Genomic DNA, 22,984 nt, shown 5'->3' with positions numbered 1-22,984 from the left:
TTCACTGATGCCTAATAAACCCTTTATGGACTGGTCACTAGACAAGCATATGGATTTTTAAATAGAAAAACACACCATCAAGAATAAAAGTTTAAAAAACAAAAGCCAGAACACAAAGCTGGAACAAACACTCTGTGGAAACGTAACACTCTCTGCTTTGCCTTTCATTAGCTTTAGCAGTAAGACCTGTAACAGCGTTAAAGGTTTAGCATAAACACCTCTCTGACAGACTCAACACCAACTTACAACAATATATTGACCAGAAAAAGAAAATACAGCCACCCACCCCCACTAGGTGATGTAACTGATCAGTGGGGACCAGAGAGAAACAAAGTCATTGGTTTTTTGAAAAAGCAAAAGTTTCCTCCTGATTAATTTGATCATGCAGTAAAATTCTATATAGATGGACACATAAGCAGTTTTTTGGTTTCCAGTTCATCAGAACAGTTTTCTTGGCAATGTATAAGGAAGTAAGGAGTATAAATGATGTATTTGCTTCCATGTCTAGCAAAGACATCCCAGCTGGTGAGGCTGGGTGAGGCTCACCAGCTAAATTGAATTCTCTTTCTAGAAAGAGAATTCAATTTAGCTGGTGAGCCTCACCCAGCCTCACCAGCTGGGTGAGGCTGGGATACCATACCTAAACCATGTGTCTTCACATATTCACTGCCAGAGCATTTGGACAGGCGTGCAGGACCATATAACATGGACACAGCTTGCAGCACAGTTGCTGCAGGCTGCTCACCCACACTTCAGAGAGGGCTGATGTGGTCTGGGTCTGGGACTTGCTGACTCCTCACTGCGCCCTAGTTTGTGGTCTGGGATGGCTCAGTCTCTTCTACGTGGGAGGTGGATCTGCTTGGTGTTGGGTGGTTTTTGGGCACCTGCAGCCCCGTTCATGCTGGGATGGCTGGCCTATGGCAGGGTGGGCTGCCCCTTGCCTCTGGTCTTCTAGGGCTCTTGATCTTTAGCCATGGTGCTTCATCTGGGCCTCCCTCTTCTTAGTCCTGGGGTGGACACGAAGTTGTCATTGTGATGTGTAGCCTCGGATCAGTACTCTATGGTCTCCTGGGTCCTGCGGCTCCTGGTTGTGTTATTGCAGCTTCTCACTCTCACTATAAGGATGTCAAAGACATCTACACAAACACTCACACATGTTTGTTGCACATTCTTTCCAGGTCTGTTTGCTGTTGTATATATGCAGCCGTTGGCGACTCATTTCACTTTCTTATTAGTGCACCTATCTTGGAGTCGAGCTAAAAAAGCAAATTCATGTATTTATAGATTATTTAATTGATCATCATCACTACCAGAGTACTTCAGTCTCAGACCGCAGTTGTACTTCTGGTTTTTAGGATTTTTAAAATTAGAATGGGAGGCAGAGCTTCCAGTTTCCAGTTTGGATTAGTGAAACAGGCACACACTCAGCTTTAAAGCTTTCCTTTTAGTTAGTGCTGACTGACCACCTTAATGCTCCAATAGGCTTAGGCTGCTGGCAGGCTTCCCATCATACACTGAGCATTTGTCCTTCACTCACCTGTTTCGACACTACTTTATTTAATCATGAGTAAATATTAAACTCTTGCTCTTTTTCCCGTAGGCCGCCTTTTGTCCTCACTCTCTCTGCTCTAGTTGTTTTATCCTCACCCCCAGCGGGTGCCTCAGTCTGGTTCTACTGGTGTTTCGTTCTTCTTATAGGGGAGTTTTCCTTCCCACTGTTGTTAAACACTGACTTAGAGACTTAGAGCTTTTTATTGTCATTGTGCAGTTTCTTGCACAGCGAAATTGGGTAGCTGGACCACAAAGGTGCAAAAGAAAGAAGAGAAAACAAAATACAATGAGGGGAAAAAAATAATATAAATAAAATAAAAAGGTGGATGGAACATTGTTTGATTATCTCTCTAACAATATGCCGAACTTTAAATACAGAGTTCATTGAGGTGCCTTGTGTTGTGAATCAGGACTATAAGAATAAAACTGAACTGAAAATAAATCTGACTACAGCCGTCCCAAGTTAAATACAATAAAGTTCAATTAACAACTTTTTCTACTCACAGGAAGCAACAGGCCAAGGAATGCAATGAATGCATAACATGGCGATTATACAAATCTGCAATCAAGAGTGAAGAATGTGCTGTGACTAATGCTGCACATTAGCTGTGATATGAAGCAGTGATTAAGAACTGCTGGTGAGGAATGACACGTGCAGTGTAAGCACAGAACAGAAAACTGCAGCTGTTACAAATCACAGTCCACCAAAACAAAGATGAAAGTGATAACGACTGCATCTCACATTTGTGTCGTTGTTCACATTTCCTTTAGTTTTCTTTCCTTACTTCATCTCATGGCTACTTTAAATGCACAAAATCAGCTGCTCTGCTTTGAACAGAAAGTCCAGAGAAGCTGCACTGAAGCAGTTAGAGACGAAAGCAGTGGCTTTACTGTAACTAATGCTGCCACCAATTAAAAGCAGCTGCTGACATGTGGAAAATGTAGGAGCTGAGTGGCACAGTGGAAACCAAATTTGTATTGACCCAAACTTAGTGATCTCCAGCAGGGCAACAACTTTCCCTTCAGCTAACTTTTACTTGGACAGCTGCAGCACATGTGTCCAGCGCATGTACCAGGCGCATTCAGCCATGGTAAATGGACTGATTCTCATACAGCGCTTTTCTACTCTGAGCACTTCACACAATTTACCTCCTTCACTTTTTAATAAGCTGTTTCAAATGTCTAACATTTACGTTCCCTGATGGCATCAGAAAAACGTAGGAATAGTACCTTGCCCGAGATATTTGGCATGCACACTGGGATCAAACCACTAACCTTCTGGTTAGTAGGTGACCTGCTCTACCACCTGAGCTACAGCCATACGACGGGTTTGGCAGTCAGAGACAAACATGATGCAGTGGTATCAACAAAGACTCTTACAGATCTTGTAAATGTCACCTGAAACAAATTTAATACCAAAAGTCTGCTTTGTAAGAATTTCCATTTAGTGGTTTGAACAGTTAAGACTTGTTTCAACCAAGCAGTTTGTTGTTAAACTTCAATTTTCCTCATCATCTTCAGGGTTTCCAACAATGTATTTCAAGTCTGACTTGAGCTAATTTATCATCTAAGCATAACATTAAGAAGATGTTTTTACAGATGCAAAGCCTGAAACACTGGTTTTATAACACATGGTCTCAACAATGCATTCAGACGTTGTCCTCTAAATGTGCAAATTTAGTTAGAAGACCTAAATGCCATGTTGCAATACTATACTGCTATGGTAGCCAACGTTTTAAATGCAAGTTTGACAGATTTGTGAGTGTACACTTTATCCAAAACCTAGTGACGGTTTACTCATCGTTGCCAGTGGGTAGCTGTAGCTCAGGAGGTAGAGCAGGTCACCTACTGATCGGAAGGTTAGTGGTTCGATCCCTGACTGCTCCAGTCTGCATGTCAAGAGTGTGAATGTGCATGAATGTAGTTAGGAAGCACTCTGTTTAGAGAAAATTATGTGACTGGGTGAATGTGGCATGCCGTACAGAGCACTATATAAGAGTCAGTCCGTTCACTGTCTGAACAGAGTTTCGTCATGTTACTTTTGCACTATTATGTTCCGGCACATGTCTTGGTTAAGCTACACATTAGGCTGACATCTGGGGCCAGAGCTGAAACTGGTCTGGGCCAGCACAGGGCCAGCAGTGTGTCTGCAACTGGCCCGTGGCTGCACACAACTTACACATGGCCCATATACCGCAAAGAATGACGGCCCTTTGGTGGCCCAGATCAGGTTTGCCAGAGGTAATCCACACATGGGCCAGCACAGGACCACCAGCGTGTCTGCAACTGGCCTTGTGCTGGCCCATGTGTTGGCCACCTCTGGCAGACCAGATCTGGGCCACCAAAGGGCCGTCATTCTTTGCGGTATGTGGGCCATGTGTAAGCACATTGTGTGGGCCAGATCGGGGCCATACCAATTTTGCTATGTGGGGCACACCCAACATCTTCTAAGTGAGGTGTTTTTGCCATGTCCAGCTGGCAGGAGGATTTTTATAGATTCGGGACACATTAGAGTAATTATATCTCTGGAGTGACCTCAGTGTACCCCAAGAAGAGCTCCAGGAAGTGGCCAAGCAGAGGGAGGTCTGGATATCTGTGATTAGATTTTAGCCCTTGTGACTGGGAACCCAGATAAGCAGCAGAACATGGATGTATGGATTTACAGGTATGGATACAACGACACTCAACAGTACTTCTACTTAATGTTAAAATCACCACTACATTTGTGGGTGAGTGGGGGAAGAGTCTACCTTGTAAGCAGCTTCCCTCATGAACTGCTTTGCAGGCATTTTCCAGATGGCAGGAACTGTGATCACCCATCTGACATCACTGTTGTCAAACTCGCCGCCTGTCTGATCACTCAGCTCCTGTTGAAAGAACATTTAAACGCGCCATTTAATCCTTATGCATTTCAAGTTGCTATACATCAATACAACCATTATAGCCCAAATTTTAATAATATGTATGCATTAAGTGCATAGTAATTACATAAATTGCAAAAAAGTGCAATAAACTACAAAAAAATTGAAAATTGTTTTTTGTTTTTTTAACATATATTTCTAGTTAGAGAAATTTAAGAGGCTTATCCCTCAAAACTGTAAATACAAAAAAGTTGCACAAACTAGTTTCCCACCACAGGAAATTTATTTTGAGTGTCTTCATAGTTTTATTTTTGAAATAAACCAATTTTCATATGCTGCAGGAAAAACGAAAATAAATATTATAATGCAAATTTGCAAAATAACAGCATATGCATCAAAATAAACTATTTCCGGCAGTGCAATATGAGTCCAAAGCATCCCAGAAACGACACAGAAAGTCATAAAGTCAAACATAACTTTTAAAAACACCAGTATAGGCTTATGAGGCCTTGATGGTAAAAAACTACATTTCCGCAAAATGACGTCACTTCCGGTTTCGGGCAGGTCATGGCGGACATGCGACAGTTCACGCTAATGGACGTAGGAAGTGTTACAAACAGCTGATCGGATCGGCAAAGCGTGTTTCTGGAATATTGTGTTTTTGTTCCTGCAAGTGCTTTTTATGCAGTTTTTGCAAAGCTATATGTGGAAGGAAACCGTGACCGAGGACAAGCTGATGGCATAAGATCTAAGTACAACTCCTCCGGTTTCATATGCAAAAAAAATTATTGTGCTAGCTTACGTGGTTGCAGAGCTACCGGGATTTAAAAATAGTTATGCAAAATGGAGCGTGCCCGCTCCGACCGGCTTTAAAGGGTTAAATTCTACACATCTTCCAATGTTTGTCAACAGAAGCTTAATCAAAGGAGAAAATATTACTTTGCATGAGTAAGAGAACAGAAAACATGTGTTACCTTCAGTGCTTGTTCCTTAAAGAAAGCCAACGCATAGGCAAAGATGTCCAGAGCTTTGACACGCTTCCCATTAGCTGCATGGAGGTCAGTGTTGATGGACAGGTTCTGATTGCAGAGAGAAGACATCACAGTCAATATATCACTGCTAGTTTCTTTTCTATTCCCTTTGTGGATTGTCCACACGCATCTACTACCACGCCACACTGTACAATCTACTCCATACATTCTTAACGACCTCTCATCCATGACCAATTTAGACGTATCAGTTATTGTAACATGCATGAGTCACGGGTAAACATCTAAACTTGACAAAAACAGCTGGGGTAAAAAAGTGTCTGTCTGTGAAGTGACACCAACTATTCTGACACTGAAGGACTCACAGCCATTGGATGCACTCAGTTTCATAATGTATGTAAAAAAAAGGTCTATCAGATGTAACAGCATGTTTCAAGTAGCCACATATTTAAGCTCATGGTGGGCTGAATGGCAGTGGTCTTTTTTTGGATTTTCAAACTTCACATGTCTCACGTCTGTACCTGTACTTGCTGGGAAAAAAATAGAAAGTGAAACATTTTGACATATCCCTATAGTGGGCCTATAACTCAGAAAACTCCTAATCATAATAATATTGTACAAGCCGATTATGAGAGACTCAGATGGAGGGACTCCCTGAATATCCACGTAATGATCCTTTTACTTCAGTAACTGTTGACTGTGGGAGAAAAGTGTGTTGTAATTATGAGCAGTAACGGGCTCTGAGCCAAAAGCCATTGGCAGAAATACAGAGCACAGCAAAAATATTTGCCCCCTGGTTATCTCTTTATTTTTGCATTTCTCACACTATGTTAGACACGTTAGCCGTTGATGTTAACGCAATTTAGTATCCAGTATACAGAACTGTTTTCTGTGAAAAACAAAGTGAAGGTGCGCCCAACTTATTTGAACCTTTGGCTTCTATAATATGTGGTTCTATAGGGCTTTGGAGTTGACGTAAAGCCGCAATGCATTGTGGGAGCGCGGCACTCTTTTAGCAGGCCATGAACCAAAACAAACACAGATTTCAGCACAAGACCCCTGCTTGGTTTTGCTGGCGTGCAGGGAGAGTCGCAGCTTCAGTGATGCATGCTGTACTTGCTACAAGTTTGGACACACCAGTGTTGTGAATCGTGTGTGTAACCTCGAAAAGTCTGTGTCTACTGTGCAAACAAGATCTTACACATGAAGAGGACGCACGAAAGGCCTACACCGAGACAATGGCAGCAAAGTTTATGCGGTTTTTTAGTGAACACAAATTTTCCAGAACTCGGAGCATCTCCAGACGGACTCACAATGTGTGACTGTTGTGGGAAGATGTATCTGGAGATTAACTGTCCACAGCATAAAGCAGGCATTGGCTGCACAGGACACAAACTTCTGCCTTCGGCCACAAAGAGAGTTTGCTGTGATACGCATCTTCCCTGATGTGGATTTCTGGGAACCGCGTTTGAAGAAAGCACAAGACTTCTTCCAAAAAGTGTGTCCTCCTGAACTAGTGGGAAAATATTTCTCAAAAGAAGGGCTGCTCTAAATAACCAATAGTGTTTTATTTTGTGGGTCACGATTGATGCCAGCTGTGCGTAGCCATGTTAATAGTTTGCATTTCAAGTACATCTGAACAAGTCTTGAATAAAAAAACTAAAAAAACATATGTCCTTTCCGTTTTATTGAAAGCACTTCATAGAAAGTTACATGGGTTACAATGAACTGTACAAACAACACAGCATTTTAAAGAATATTTAATAAGAGCAAGTTTCATTTCACCGAGGTTTGACAACCACACTTGGGCACATATTTATCAAAATGCAGCAAATCTTAACTATCTTATCCAGCAGCACACCAACAGAAATCTATGGTAGAGAACTCCATATCAGCTCGTCTCACCGCTGCTATCCAGGCCTGACGTCTTCTTTTGGTAATATCCGATACATGTGATGCCTGACGTTGCTTCTAGAAGGGGAAACGATAAAAAGAGAGCCCATTTTCCCGATTGTGCGATCTAACACTACAACCAACAACACGCCAAGTACGAACCATGGCTCACATTATCCGTGTGCTTTCACCCTTTGTTTGGCATGTTCAAATGGCCCCTTGACCAAAACTCCTGGCCACGCCCCCTCCCGTGACATCAGGCTCCAAAGCCCTATTGCGTGCAGTGTACATAACCTAATGTCAGCTAGATCAATATTAAAATGTATAATATTGTTAAAGTCACTAAAATTTGTGACGTGAGCTCTATGTCTGCTTGTGAAACTCAGAAATTCAGTAGAGCTGATATGTAGCTATATTAAATATTCACATAAGTATTTTAAATGTATAGAAATGTTTTAAATGAATGAACGTGTGTCTTTGACCGTTATTGTGTAACTTACTTTCAGACTAGTTAATCATAGGGGATAGACATAGGGGATTTCTGTGGATTTCTCCTGTTTCTTTCCTTGTTTTTACTTCTGTTGATTCTCCTGATTCTTTTCCAGTTGCTGACCAAACACAAAACCATCCACTGAAGTGCACCATACTTCCCAGCTGACTGGCAAGTTAGGGATTCATAGTTTTCGAGATTAGCTTCTGATTCTGATCTTTTCCATATCTCTCGAGGAATACTGGATTTAGGTGAGGAGCGTTCTGCAGCAACTACTGGGAAATCGTTTATATGTGAAATCAGAAAAACGTAAGTTTCATGCCACCACTGTCTCATTCATGGGTCACATTTTGGCCAGGGGGCAGGTGACGTCCCAGAGTCTCGAAAACAGCTCCAGCGTTTTCTAGTGTTTGCCAATTCCCACAGGTAATTCATAAGAAACTACAGCCAAGTCGCCGCTCCGCTCCCTTGGTTCGCTTCACTCAAGGTACCGTTCACCTGGTCCTCCCACCACCTGGTTGGTGTAGGGGCATACTGTCTCACAGGTCTGATCCCTAAGGCAAACTCCAGCCGAGCGCCTTTTTCTCCCACTGCAGAACAAAATTATGATGTGGGAAATATCCGTTGGGTTATGGATGTGCAGAGTTGGCCCAATGGATAACCGCTGTTATCTATTGGGCCCATTGGGTTATCCAAGGTTCGTGTGCCACCCAGGAGTGAGAAGGACAATAACTTTTCTCAGACAACATTTCTGGTGGCCATCCCTAAACAAAGATGTGAGAGAGTCTGTTGCCATTTGTCCTGCCTGCGCCTGTAACAAGTCCTCCACCAAGCACCTCAGGCCTACTCCACCCATTAACCACACCAATCCAGGGCGCATGCGCACGCAGCGACCGGCAGTGAGCGAGAGCTTGGCATCCTAAGTTTTTAAGTGTTTAAGTTCTTATCGTTTCTTTTCGTTTCTATCGCTGGCATGTGTTTTGGTTGAAGGAAGTGACAGTTTTCTTACAAAGTGACGCTCCACAACAGTGAGAACATCATGGATTCTTTTTTCTTCATTGTGGTTGGATTTCTACTGTGCTGGCTTGTTTCCGATGATGTGGGCGAGGCCGTGAGTCAGCTGAGGATTGTTTGCTCCCGTGACGAACTGTTAAAACTTGATGGTAAGGACCTCACCTCATGTATGCCGGATTTTATACATAGAGACTCTAACAGAACGAGTGAGAAGAGGAAAAGAGGGAGACGTGGAGGTGTTAAATTGCGTCTGAGGAGACAACAGGTCAGTCGGTTTCCCCTGCCGTCTGTTATCCTTGGAAATGTTCAGTCTCTTAGGAACAAGCTGGATGAACTCCAGGGAAACGTCAGGTTCCAGCTGAGTGATGGCTTTTTCCGAGACATGGCCGACGGAGCTGGACCAGGACGCCGATTTTTCAGTTGACGGTTTTGGAGCTCCCTTTCGCCAGGATCGGGATGCACGGGTAACAAGGAAATCTCAAGGAGGGGGAGTATGCTTGTATGTGAACAAACGTTACTGTAGCGCTGTGACTGTTAGAGAGTGTATTTGTACACCAGATGTTGAACTTTTATCCGTGTCGCTGCGCCCTTTTTATCTCCCTCGTGAGTTTCCACAACTTTTTATTACCATAGCTTACATTCAGGGCTCACCCCGCCTCCATCTGCAGCATCATCTCAGACGTAGTGCAGAAGCTGCAGGCGCTCTCTCCTGACGCCCAAACTTTATAATGGGGGACTTTAACCATGTCTCTCTTGAATCAACTTTGGGCAATCTGTATCAATATGTATCCTGTCCTACCAGACGGGATAAAATGTTGGACCTTTGTTACGGATCGGTGAAGAATGCTTATAAATCCCTCCCGCTTCCTCCTCTGGGATCTTCTGACCATAACTGTGCATCTTCTGCCCATCTATAAAACGGTCTTAAAACGAGAGACAAAGGATGTTGACATATGGTCAGAAGAATCTGTGCTTACAGATTGGGAAGTTTTTATTCAGTCTTGTGGAGATGATCTCGACGCTTTGGTGGATGTTACTAGCTCTTATGCAGTATTTTGTAAAGACATGATTATACCCCGTAAGCGCGTTAAAGTCTACGCTAACAATAAGCCGTGGGTCACTAAAAGCGTCAAATCCTGTTTAAGGAAAAAGAGACAGGCCTTTAAAGAGGGGCTGTTACTGATTTTCAGACAGCCACCAAGGACCTGAAAATCGAGATTTTGAAAGCAAAACAGAGCTACAAAAACCTTCTTGAAAGCAAATTTGCTGCAAAAAATTTTGGGTCTGCCTGGACTTGTATGAAAACCATAGCAGGGTTTCAAACTCCTCAGAGCAGCAGTCAGGTCATTTTAGATGGTTTTAATTCAGACAGAGATTTTGCAAATGCCTTAAACATGTTTTATGCTCGTTTTAGTTCTTCTGATTTTAGCGAGGATATTTCTGAACTGAAACAGAAACTGAGAGATACTCAGTACTTTATCATTGAACTCAGCGATGTTAAAAAGGCCTTTCATACAGTCAATGTGAACAAGAGCCAGGTCCTGATAATATTAGTGGCCGCCTAATTAAATCTTGTGCTGATGAACTCAGTCCTATATTTCAGGTTATTTTGAACAAATCCTTGCAAACACAACATGTGCCCTCTCTTTGGAAAGAAGCAGTCGTGGTTCCTGTCCCTAAATCTAGTCGTCCAACAATTCTAAACGACTTCAGGCCTGTTGCCCTCACTTCAGTTGTCATGAAAGTCTTTGAAAAAAATCATCAGAAATGTGATTATGAAAGAGACTGAACATCAGCTGGATCCAATGCAGTTTGCATACAGGCCCAACAGAGGAGTGGAGGACGCACTTTTGACTTCACTAAATCTGATTCTTAAACATGTAGAGAGTAAAGGGACTTTTGCAAGACTTCTTTTCATTGATTTTTCTTCGGCTTTTAATACAACACAGCCCCATATTTTAATTAAAAGACTTTTAGAACAGTTTGAAATCAGGAAAAACCTGCTGGGCTGGATTTTAGATTTTCTAACTGACAGGTCACAAAGAGTGAGAATAAATGGGGTTCTGTCTGACAGGTTCTCCTCAAGGCTGCGTCCTATCGCCCTTATTATTCACTCTCTATACAAACATGTGTCAGAGCAGACATGAAAACAGGGACATTAATACTAATTAATAATTGTTAATACTTGTACAGCTGCTGTTATTGTGTATATATTTATTTATATTTCTTCATACATTCTTATATAGTTCTATATTGTGTATTTTGTTGTACAGTTATTTTATTTTCAACTTTAATTTATATATTTTATCTTATTCTTCCCAGTTAAATTTACCCTTCATTCTAATTTGTGTTGTACAGTTATTTCATTTTTAACCTTAATTTATATTTTATTCCTTTCTAGTTAAATTTACCCTTTTTAATTTTTCATATTTATTTCCTATCTTATTCATAGCCTTTTCCTTTTTTGTTTTCTTTAGGTCACGAGCAGTTGTCCAAGCATTTCACTGCATATCGTACTGTGTATGACTGTGTACGTGACAAATAAAATTTGAATTTGAAATTTGAATTATTAAATATGCAGATGACTCTGTTATTGTCAGCTTACTGAAAGAGGGTGAAATTAACCACGGTCCAGTCATTGATGACTTTGTTCAGTGGTGTGAGGAGTCTTATCTCCAGCTGAACATATCTAAAACAAAAGATATGGTTGTTGATTTTAGGAAACAACAAAATGGGCACGGAGTCACTTTAACTAAAGGTCAGAAAATAGAGCAAGTACAATCATATAAATATCTTGGGACCATAATCAATGAAAAACTGAACTTTGATCAGAATTGCAAATCAGTTTGTAAAAAGGGTCACCAGCACCTTTATTGCCTTAGGAAACTTGCTCATTTCCACATTGACCAAAACATTTTAACTTCGTTCTTTCATTGAGTCTGTTTAATCCTTTTGTTTGGTGGCATGGTTCGGTCAGACCTCTGTCACAGAGAAAAACTCACTGAATCAGATAGTGAGATGGTCCAGTCGTCCGATAGGTGAGCCACAGTCTTGTTTAGCCTCCCTGTACTCCAAGCAGGTACAGAGGATGGCTTTATCAATCCTTAAAAATGGTTCCCATCCGCTAAGGGGTGAATTTCAGCTTCTTCCCTCAGGACGGAGGTTTCTATTTCCGAGATGCAGGACAAAGCGTTATAAAAACAGCTTTGTCCCCGTTGCTGTCACTGAATTAAATAAGAACTGTTTTTGATTCGAAATATTAAATTACTATATATGTGCCACAGTGAGGTTTATATCTTTATTAGGTCTGTGTGTTTTTGAAGGGATGCCAAATGCTGTCATTTTTTCTGTAAAGCAAATTTAGCTATGGGTATGAATAAAGTTACCTTGACACCACACCGCCCTTGGTCACACGTAGGCTTAGATTTCTTCACCGTCTCCCTGCCTCTTCGGGGAGGAATGTCATTCTCACCATCGTAGAGAGGTTCTCTAAATCAGCACAGTTCATTGTACTAGAAAAATTGCCCACTGCCATAGAAAATGCTCAGCTATTAGTCGATCATGTTTTCAGACTCCACGGCATCTCTCAGGAAATAGTTTCAGATCGAGGTCCCCGATTCACTTCACAAGTTTTGAAAGCATTCTGCACAGCTCTGGGCGCCAGAGTCAATCTGAGCTCTGGGTACCACCCACAAACCAACAGCCAAACAGAAAGGCTAAATCAGTGCGTGCTGTCACATAACCCCTTGTCCTGGTCCACCCTGTTATCATGGATTGAGTACACACATAATTCACTTACCACTTCTGCTACTGGTCTGATCCTGTAATAAATGCATGAACGAGTTTTTCAGCGTCACTCTGAAACAGGATATTTCTAACTTTAGAGATGTTGCACAAATGGAAGAAAGCAGTCTTACATATTTGTTTAATATGTGCGTTGAAGGACATGTCCTGGTCAAAAATGACTCCAAGGTTCCTCACAGCGTTACTGGAGGCCAAGGTAATGCCATCCAGAGTCAGGTACTTCTGATTAGAGACCTTAGTTTTCACAGGAGCTACAGTATCCAGAGTCGTACGCAGTGAGGAGGTGAAATTATTAACAAGATGATCGACCTCTGTTGGGGTAGCGTTCAGATAGCTGCTCTGCTCTATGTTGGTACAGGGCATTGGAGATGATAACAGTGGGTGGATTATATTCTTAAACTTAGTTACAGCGCTTTCAGAAAGACATCTACTTTGATAAACGTCTACTCTCCACCGCTGTGTAATCAATTATTGTAAATGTAAATGTTATCAGGAAATGATCAGACAGCAGAGGGTTTTCAGGAAACACTGTTAACTGTTCAGTTTCGATGCCATATGTTAAAACAAGATCTAGAGTGTGATTAAAGTGGTGGGTGGGTTCTTTTACATTGTGAGAGAAGCCAATTGAGTCTAATAACAGATTAAATGCCATGTTGAGGCTGTCATTCTTAGCATCTACATGGATGTATGGATGGATTCAGAATTTGGATTTCGTCCACTATCACTGCCTTTCACCTGCCCAACGTTTGCTTCAGAGCTCTGGATTTGCAGCTCGGACCATTCCTGCTACAAAACCACTCACTCGGGTTAACGACTCCTCCTCCCAACGGGAAAAATGCCTATATGGGGTTTGGTTGAAAGGGCAGCTGCCTACACAGAGAAGCCCAGACCTCCCTCTCCCCAGCCTATACAGGGGAACACTGTTGCATTCGGACATCTTCGGACACCTGTTGGGACATCTCGCCCACTAGGTGCGCAGGTGGCATTCTTATGAGATGCCCAGACCACCTTAAATGGTTCCTTTTGATGTGGAGGAGTAGCAGTTTTACTCTAAGGAATCCAGCGACCCTCTGGAGAAAGCCATTTCCACCACTTGTATCCACGATCTCATCCGTTCCGTCACTACTCAAAACTAATGACCACAGGTGAGGGTAAGGCTTAGGGGCAACAACTCATCACCGATTGGGAATGGGCACACCAACCTTTTCTTGCTGAGGACCCATAGCTTCTGAAGGGGCTGATTCTCATTCCTACCATTTCACACTCCACTATGAGCCAGTGCAAGCTAGAACACATCACCTATAAAAATCACAGATGAGATTATACGGCCACCAAAGTGAAAATCTTTAAAAATACTGGTGGTCGCCTGTAGATACGCCTATGGTGTCAATTTCAAAATTGCCTTGCTCTTGAGCTATTCCTTTCACAAACTTGGGTGTCCACACTGAACGCCCTCCTTTTACACCTGAGCAGTAAAAACTGCATTTTGTATTTACTTGGTTCATCTTTGTCTGATATTAAGATTTGTTCGATTAGCTTGCCCGAACAGCAGGACCGTCACATTTTCCATCAGATGAGTCACTGAGTGGTGACGACGGAGTGTGCCTGTGCTGATCCCGCCTGGAAGAAGAGTGACCTAACGAGCTGCTATGCTCATGATGTAATGTGTGTATATGCTACAGTATGTGTTGGGCAAAATACTGAACAATGAATGACTCTGAATTCCTCTGTTTTGTATATTAGTGTGTGATTTTAAGTAGTATGTATAGAATAATGCTAATGACTGGCTATCCTTACTGTGAAGCAGTATGAGTGGTCAGGAAGACTAGAAAGTGAAATTTAATGTCAGTGTTCTTACTGCAGTGGTGTGGAGCTTCATTTTGAATTTTTCAAGGTAAAGCCAGTGTTTGGATTCGCTGGGGTCCAGGTCGTGATAGAAGTCACGAGCCGCATAACCAAAACTGTGGAACTTCCTGTCTGGAGTGAGAAGGATGGTGGTCGGGGTCTTCTGATTGGATACGCCTGGGTCCCCACCCTCCCAACGCCTGGAAAAAAACGACAGTTATCAATATATGTGCAGTAAATCTGCTTTTAAGTGAATACAGCAGCTAAACTTGTTAACGATTGTCACAGATGTTGGGTAAGGACTGATTATCCAGGAAGAATTAAGCATCATTCCACAACTCACGGCAAACTTGTAAATAAACCTTTAACTCGTTCTTTGAGTTCTCTGAGGCCTTATGAACCCACTGGCTCACTCACACCCTGGCACGTATGGACAAACAGAGGACTTCTATTATTAGGGCCCTATTGTTCCTGCGCCTCTAAACCTTAAAGTGTGAAGGCCCTGTTGTAATCACTGTTTTATTTTCTGTCTTTCACTGCCTTTTTGAAGGATTTAACATACTGACAAACTCATTAAAATTTGCACATGCCTCACACCTGTTCAAAGTTTTTTTAATTATAAGTTACGATCTTGCCATAACCAGCCACTGTACTTTTGGGATTTTATCGGCTTCATATTTGGTCAGTCTAAACCACAGCCCCTGAACACATTTCAACTGATTTATTTGACAGAGGGCACAGCGCCACCTAGTGGGAACATGAAATGCCATGTTTTACACTTCGGGGTACAGTTTTGAGGTGGTTGACCCCAGCAACTTGAAATTTGTCCAGGAAAGCCTTAAGGAGTTGGTCTTTGGTCACATGTTTTCATCAGACTTTTGATGCACTTCTCCTCCAAGGTTGAGCCCATCCACCTCAAAATCACACAAAACAAGCAGAATGCGAACACTTATCGTTTCCACAATTGCTTTCTTTAGTATTTTTAGACCTCTTTCCCTGTTTTAGTAAAGCCAGTGACTCTAGTCTCTGCCCTGGACCTGTGATTAATTGTCCTGAGGAAAAAATTAAATAAACTTTGCATTCCTGTGAACCTTCCCATCTCTTCAGTCTGCTTTTGGCTCCGCCTTTTCCCCTTTGGCCTTCGGACATATCCAAGCTAAACGCTTACAGGTGTTTTCATTTTCCTTTATATAATTTGTCTGCAGCGACTGGTTCTACCGGAGGACCAGCAGAATTTGGGCACAAGTACAGATCACACTTTTTAAAATAGCAAATTTCCTGCTGTTTGTAAATGCCAGCAGGCAGTGTTGGAGCAGCTTGGAAAAATAAATGCAATCCCTGGTGACGACGAGTCTAGACAAAGGGCTGTTCAGCTGTTACGGCTCTCGTAATACATGCATACCGTTTTAAACAATACAATAATTATTGTGTCTCTAAGTCAAGGACTTTAGAGGTTTTATGGTCATTCCAACACATGTCCTCAAAGTTTTTTTATTTTTTTATTTTTATTTTTCACAAAATGGATTTTATTGGTGTTTTCGTACGATTTTTAAGAGCCAGAAAAAAAATAAATCTTTCGTATCTCTTTGTGTAATAAGCAAAGTTGTGGTTATGACTTCACAGTAGCCTATTTAATCTTTTTTAGCCAGAACACCAACTCACTCGAGCCTCCCCTCACATGATGGTAATGTCACGTGTGATATAGGATTTCTTCTGTACTGTTTTGTTCGACCGCTGTGTATTCAGTAACACATACTGAATTATGTGGTAAACAAGCTAAAATATGTTTTGTATCTGATTCCCAAAAGTGATCACTACCTCCAGTTTACCTCATTAAAGGCTGCGTCTTCTCTGTTTAATTCAATTAAATTCAACAAACAGCTCTATTCAAATACTAATAGCTTAATACTTAGTAATATTAATTACTTAAAGCAAGAATAACATAATCAAATAAAAACAGAACTTGAACAGAAATCACAGTTTACAGCTACCCAAGGACAAGATCAGGAAGCCCATAAAAGTTCAAGAGCTGTGAAAAAAAATCCTTTCAGGCTGAAAGATGCAGAAGATATTTAACATTTCAAAATGAATTTAATATATCAAAATGTTTTTGCCTTTGTGAATGTTTTATCTGAACTTTTAACTGTTTATCAAGTTTTGGGATTTATCCTCTTTCACTCTTTCACGTACAGCTCTCTTATTTCTTTCTTTTTTGGTAATTTTGAGGGACATTCAACACAAACCTTTGTATCAAACTGAAGACATTTCAGGGTGTTGTTGTGGAGTTACGACCCCACCATCATCACAACAAAACTCCTTGTATTGTTACTTTTAATATTTCATTAACACACAATGAAAAGCAAGAATTCATTATGTCTTAGTTTTCCATGGCTTTGCTTCAAAGCTGACAATCCAGCATCCAGGAACATTTATAACTTTCTAATATGAAGCTGTGCTTCTAAAGCTTTAAGCGTCCTAAAAGATGCACGCGTAGAATTATTTGAAAATCCTAGGTGACTTCCTGCCTAAGCTGTCACAGTCACAAGATTTTCAGAGAACATAACCTCTGACCTTGACCTTGAGTACAAGACTCATCCAAGACCTGGTAGGGTCTCCCCAAGACAAATTGGTCTTGGGTGAGAAGTTTTCATAGGAAGCTGAAAGTCACTCATCCAAGCGACTTCCAGTGTTCCTCTCTCTCCAGGACGTGTACATCCTTATCACTAAAAGACTGGCCACTGAAGAAGTCACTTTGCTGAGTGATGAAACGTTTCTCCCAGATGCACAGAACTGAGCATCAAGACACCTGGTGGTGCGTTGGATCAGGTAGTGGGGGCGAGTCCTGGACAGACCGAGCGTAGCATGCCTAAACGTACAGTGATGGTATCATAAGGAGATCTGGAGCGGTGTCTCTGGACTGACAGACTGGGGTGATAGTTCCTATCTTTGAATAAGGGCCCGGAGTATGTGCTCCAACTCCAGGGGACAACACGCTAAGCCTCTCTGAGAACAGTCTATGCCAAGGTGCAGAGTTTGTTTGACCTTGGATACAAGAGGAACAATGCAGTTTCCATTCTGGAACGTTGGGCCAGTTCTAAATGATATTTGAGGGGGATTCCCCAACTTGTCTACATGTGTTTTGTTAATATGGAGAAGGCATTCGACAACATCCCTCAGAGTATCCTGGGGGGGGGGTGCATTGGGAGTATGGGATGGCCAGCACGTTGCTACGATCCCTGTACAATGTTCCCAGTCTTTCCAGTCTGTCTTGTTGAGGAGGGCACAAATAGTTAGCTGTCAATTACAGAGCACAAGCATTCGAGCTTTGTATAGTGACGGAAAGACAGAGATCATGGATACAAGCAGCAAATTTTCTCTGAAGGGTGGCTGGATTCTCCCTTGGAGAGAGAGTGAGGTGCTCAGAGTAGAGCCGCTGCTCCTCCACATGAAAAGGAGCCAGTTCAGGTGGTTTGGGCACCAACATGAAAATCCTAGGTGACTTCCTGTCTAAGTTATCACCTCGAGGTCAGACATGAATATATACATATACATCTGTATATTAGGACTGAGCGTTACTAGTCAACTAACCAACTAATCGGCACAATTGTTGTCACAGTCCTGGTTCGGTGACCCAGTGTTTTTGGGTTTTGTACTTTTACTTTTGATGTTATTATGAATTATGAGTGTTTGTGTTTTGGTTTCTGTCCCAGTATTTCTAGCTCATAGTTTTGTAGAACTGCTGAGTCCTTGTTTTTAGGTTTTGTTATTTGGTTTCCCAGAGTTACTCTGTGCTCACACTTCTCCGCGTTCCCTCCGTCTGTCCATGGTGTCACTCTGCTTGTGAATCTGTTAAGTTCAGTGTCTTGTCTGGCTCTGTGAGTTTCCTGTTTTATTCTGAAGGTCTCTGTCTCATGTGAGTGTGTTCGGTACGTTTCCCCTGTCTCGTCAGCTCTGACTTCTCCCAGCTGTGTTGCCCTCCTGTCTCCCATCCCTTGATTACTGCTGTGTGTATTTACGCCCTGTGTGTTCTCCAGCCTGTTGCCGGTTCGTCTGCGTTATTTCCCTCCGTCAACCTGTGTATCTGTGTGTTCCTATGTTTTTCTCCTCGGGTCTCCAGTTGACGTTTCAGGTTTGTTTTGTTAGTTTTTTCCAGTTTAGGTTTTGCTTAGTTTCCTCCATGCCGTTTCTGTTTGTATCTCCACCTTCAATAAAATTCCCCTGCATCTCAGCTGCCAGCATCTTGGGTCCACACGGCTCATCCCGCGAGCCGTGACAGTACAAACCGACCAGCCCGCCGGAGGACGTTCTGTCCGGCCCGTCGGTCCAGCCTTCAAAAGGGAAGCGGCGATCATGCCGACGCCCTTCGCCTCAGCTAGACCCGGAGACTTCTGAATTGCTGGCTGTGGTGAGCGAAAGAGACGTTAATCATGGGTTTTCTGACTTTGGGACTATTTACTCCGGGGCCGTGCCCAGCAGCATTCAGCTCAGTCTTCAGTGTCCCTGTTACCTGTAGCTCAATCTCCAGTTCTGTCGCCCTCTCAGCCATCCATTATCTCTATGCAGGGAGAAAATCTCATTCCCACCCAGGGTGTTTCTCACAGTTTAGCTGCTTTAGGTACAGTTATTCACTCCAGGGCCTCCCCAGAGGCTAGGTAGCCCCCGAGGAACTGCACGCGGCGGCAGCGCTGCCTGGGCGGAGCCCTGCGCAGCTCCAGTTACCTCTGTGCCTGCCAGAGGTCTCCGCACACAGTCTCACAGATTAAAGTCCAACAGGCAAACAAAAGCACTGTTTTTATCTTTATGCTGGATGTTCATCATGAAATGAATCTTTTAAATTATTTGCGCAATCGATTAAACATTAAAAAGTAACTTTAGGTTAATATTCTTCCTTCTTTTGTCTGTTTTGCTGACACTTTTCTGTGTCACATGTCCAATTAGCTACATTTAGTTTTCATTTGCCTGCCAGAACACCTTCCTTCAGCCTTGGTGATAAAAGACTGTTTTTAATTTTTGTTCACAGCCGAACTGATCAAGTTCAGTGCACCACCAGCCCACCATCACATTCCACCTCAGTTTCCACTGCAGTGTCAGCCTACCTCATGGTGTGAATGCACTCTGGTTCCTTAGCAAAGGCGTAAGCATAACCGCTGGATGTGGTGCCAAAGTCAATGGCAACTACGACCACAAAGGACGGCCCTGACGGTACCTGGTCTGTATCATTCTGCTGTGCACAAAGAGGAACAGACAGTTTGATGGTGTTAGGACATATGATGAGTTCAAAACAACCAATCAGCATATGCAAATAAAAAATAACAACATCAAAATGGTAAAGTGATATCACAGGTGAGTAAATATCTGCAGGATGTTCAGTGTTCACTTTGGATGGCACCGTGATGATGGAGACTGCAGGTTTATTTCTGCATTTACTCAGTCTTGGTGTCCTGCTGTTATGTAACATATATGAGTGAAGAGCAGACGGTCTCTACCTAACAGTTTGTAAGGACTTTGCTGTTACTGCTGTAGGATATGTTAAATAGATCATGACCCTCCAATGCCAGGTGTTGTGGCACTCAAGCATGATACAAAGGTAATCAGATTACCAGAATGAGAAGAAACGTGTCAGATCACACTCGTCCTGCAGGAACAATAATTACAAACATGAACACATGAGTCACCTGAGTGTGTGAAGGAGAGAGAGGTGTAATTCCAGGGTCGCCCATGCTCTTTGCTGGAGAAGGATCAGCCATTGCATCTGTACATGAAGACAGCAAAGGATTTATTATGCAGTCCTACGATGCAGTTCACTTTCTATTGAGTATTTATATAAAGTTGCACGCTGTCGTGTCATTTTTAAAGCATGTCTTTATTTGAACATCAGTAGGAAATTTATTCCTTTTACACGTTTTCATTTTATGCACCTTCTTTTTATGCCGTGCATTTGTGCAGCTGTAAGCTTTTGCTACTGTGTAGTGAACAAGGACTACAGATCTGCAGGTCATCATTTATACATCTATATGCAGTGTTGGGGAGTAACAGAATACATGTACCGGTGTTACGTATGTAAAATACAATATGAGTAACTGTATTCTGTTAGTTTAAAGGTTACCATTTAAAAAGGTGGCATTCAGTGCCTGTGTCTCAGTCTCGTGGCCCAGGTCACCTCTACAGCCCGCATAACGACGTAAAGAAATATTTGAAGCATGTAAATATAATAATAACCACTGCAGCCAAACAGAGAGCCTGACGAGCCCAGCTATTAAGACTCGACTGTACACCGTGTTCGTGTTTTCCTCTGAAATAGGGCTGCTTAATAAATCAAATTTTAATCTCGATTACGATCTGGGCTTTCAACAATCATTAAAAAGGACTGAGCCGATTATTAGCCCCTCCCTCGTGCTTTACTTGTGCTTGACAGTCTTTAAAGTCATTATTCAACACATTGTTATTGTTAAATAAATATGTCAAATAATCGAGATCTCAATTTCAGTGAAAATAATCGTGATTATCATTTTTGCCCTAATCGAGCAGCCCTACTCTGAAACAATAAGTTCTGTTGGAGTCTTTCAACGCCTCTCTCTGTTTCTCACTAGCAAAGTTGACCCAGACAACAAAGTAAAGCTAGTTTTCAGCTATGAGCCGACACGAACCTGACGTATTAGTCAGAGGTCCCTTTACTACAGTTCAGAGCCGCGGACCTGTTTTATATACGCGAGGAATAGTTTCTACACGAGATCGCTGCAAAAAGTGCAGCCTTACCTAATGTCCACCTACTGTTACTCATTTATATTAAGATTTAAACATCTAGCTGGTGTTGGTGTGGAGAGTAGCCTTCAGTAATAGTAATAAATCACACAGCAATAGGACATTCATGTAGCTGTAAAAAGCATGGTAATATATTAAGTAATCCAAAGTACTCAGTTACATTACTCTCATTGAGTAACGTAACAGAATACATTACAGAATACATTTTGGGGCATGTAATCTGTAGTGGGATACATTTTGAAAGTAACCTTCCCAGCACTGTCTATATGATATAGAGCTAGTTAAATGAACATTTTTATGATAAGGGTTCATTTTCTCTCCTGCTCATCTTTTTTATCCCAAACTGAAACATTCAATGTATCTCCTTGCATCTTCTGACCTTTCACATTACCCACAAACGAGCCTCTAAGGCTGAGGCCATACGCACTCTTTTTTAAATGTTACATTGTTGGAGACAACCATTCATTCATCTACAAAAACAACATGCACAGCATGCTTCCTGCATCAGTCGACTCCTGACTCAACCCTGCGATGCAGCCATACTCCTGTTAGGGGACAACTTTGAGATATTATTTTATTTAAAAATGACAGACTTACATTAACTTAGTAATTAGTACTTAATTAAACCTGAAAATAAACTTCCTGTTGGTTAAATAATCAACTGACAGCCACTATTAGCAGGTTTGTCCTGATCTCCATCCAGACGACACCGTAATTTAAAGGACACTGCTAACAGAAGCCTAGCTTAGCCACTGACTTAAATTAGCTCCACACTTTAAGCACAATACTACGATAAACATAACAAATTGTTATCAAGGCCAGCTGACTAAAGATTTCCATGGTCACACTGACTTTTTTCTTGAACATAAGAAGGCAATAAGGCTCTGAAACTAAGACATGCTGCTTCCATAGTTGGTAAGCACCAAAGAAATGACCCAGAACACCAAAGAAAACCGTGTTCCTGCAGAGGCTGCTGACCATGAACTCTGTAAATGGCCCAGAAGTGAAAGGATGCTGCTTTGTGGGTGTCAAACAGCCAAATGACAACATTTTCTGTGTGGAAAGTGCAGAAAATGTCTGTTACACCTGTCTTCAAAACACAATGGCATTTCAGTAGAATAGGAGATTGTCTACCCATTTGCTTCCATCATTTTCATTAGTCTGGCTTAATAACCTTCAGTGAAAGTGTTCTTTGAATGCATACAATAATAATACTCCCCAGACATATTGTAAGTGTCTGGCAGAATTGTCTCACGGCGGGACATCGTGTTATCCATCCTATTTTTCCAGCTCATTCACCCTTTTCTCTTGCCATCCCCTACAGAGTGGATGAGTGGTCTGAAGACCCATAATACACTTTGCCAGGCAATTACAGTGCAGAATTACAGACCACCTGTGGCTAGACTCCATCTAGCCACAGTCCACTCTCCCAAATCACTTGACAGCCTGGAGTTTTATTCCCAACAAAGGGTCGAAAAATCTCATCACAATTAGCAAAGTAAAGTAACGGTAATCTTATAATAAATAATATTTCAATCTTTCTGTGCCAGCAGAGTGTTCACTTCTGTTCAATGATTCATTTCATGTCTAAGGCATGTTTACGCTGAAATTCTAATTCTTCCCCTCCAGCATTCATCCGTTCTCTCATCCGTGACAATCACACAATAATTTAAGTCATCCTGCGGCAACCCTGTGTCGTCCATACAGTGATAAGACTGCTGGGTTTGTCCAACCACGTCATCATTCTTCCCCATTAATCACATTTCTATACTATC

General features: G+C 42.0%; 1 protein-coding gene across 8 annotated transcripts in view; it reads right to left on the bottom strand.

Moving 5' to 3' along the window:
- hspa12a (heat shock protein 12A) overlaps positions 1–22,984 on the bottom strand; it is a 72,363-nt gene that overhangs the window by 20,355 nt on the left and 29,024 nt on the right. For 5 of the 8 annotated variants that reach the window (XM_026191207.1, XM_026191208.1, XM_026191210.1 and 2 more), the window contains exons 2-6: positions 20,123–20,199; positions 19,544–19,671; positions 14,461–14,647; positions 5,387–5,491; positions 4,302–4,418 (exon numbers count right to left, since the gene is read on the bottom strand). In XM_026191207.1, coding sequence (XP_026046992.1) covers positions 4,302–4,418; positions 5,387–5,491; positions 14,461–14,647; positions 19,544–19,671; positions 20,123–20,199 — 614 coding nt within the window. The remainder of the gene's footprint in view (positions 1–4,301; positions 4,419–5,386; positions 5,492–14,460; positions 14,648–19,543; positions 19,672–20,122; positions 20,200–22,984) is intronic. The other 3 variants (XM_026191209.1, XM_026191215.1, XM_026191212.1) reach the window with 1 other exon arrangement.

The sequence above is a fragment of the Astatotilapia calliptera genome, chromosome 13 (genome assembly GCF_900246225.1).
Source record: "Astatotilapia calliptera chromosome 13, fAstCal1.2, whole genome shotgun sequence".
Lineage (NCBI taxonomy): Eukaryota > Metazoa > Chordata > Actinopteri > Cichliformes > Cichlidae > Astatotilapia > Astatotilapia calliptera.
The sequence above is the reverse complement of the archived record's forward strand: the minus strand, read 5'-3'. Positions and strand labels throughout refer to the sequence as shown.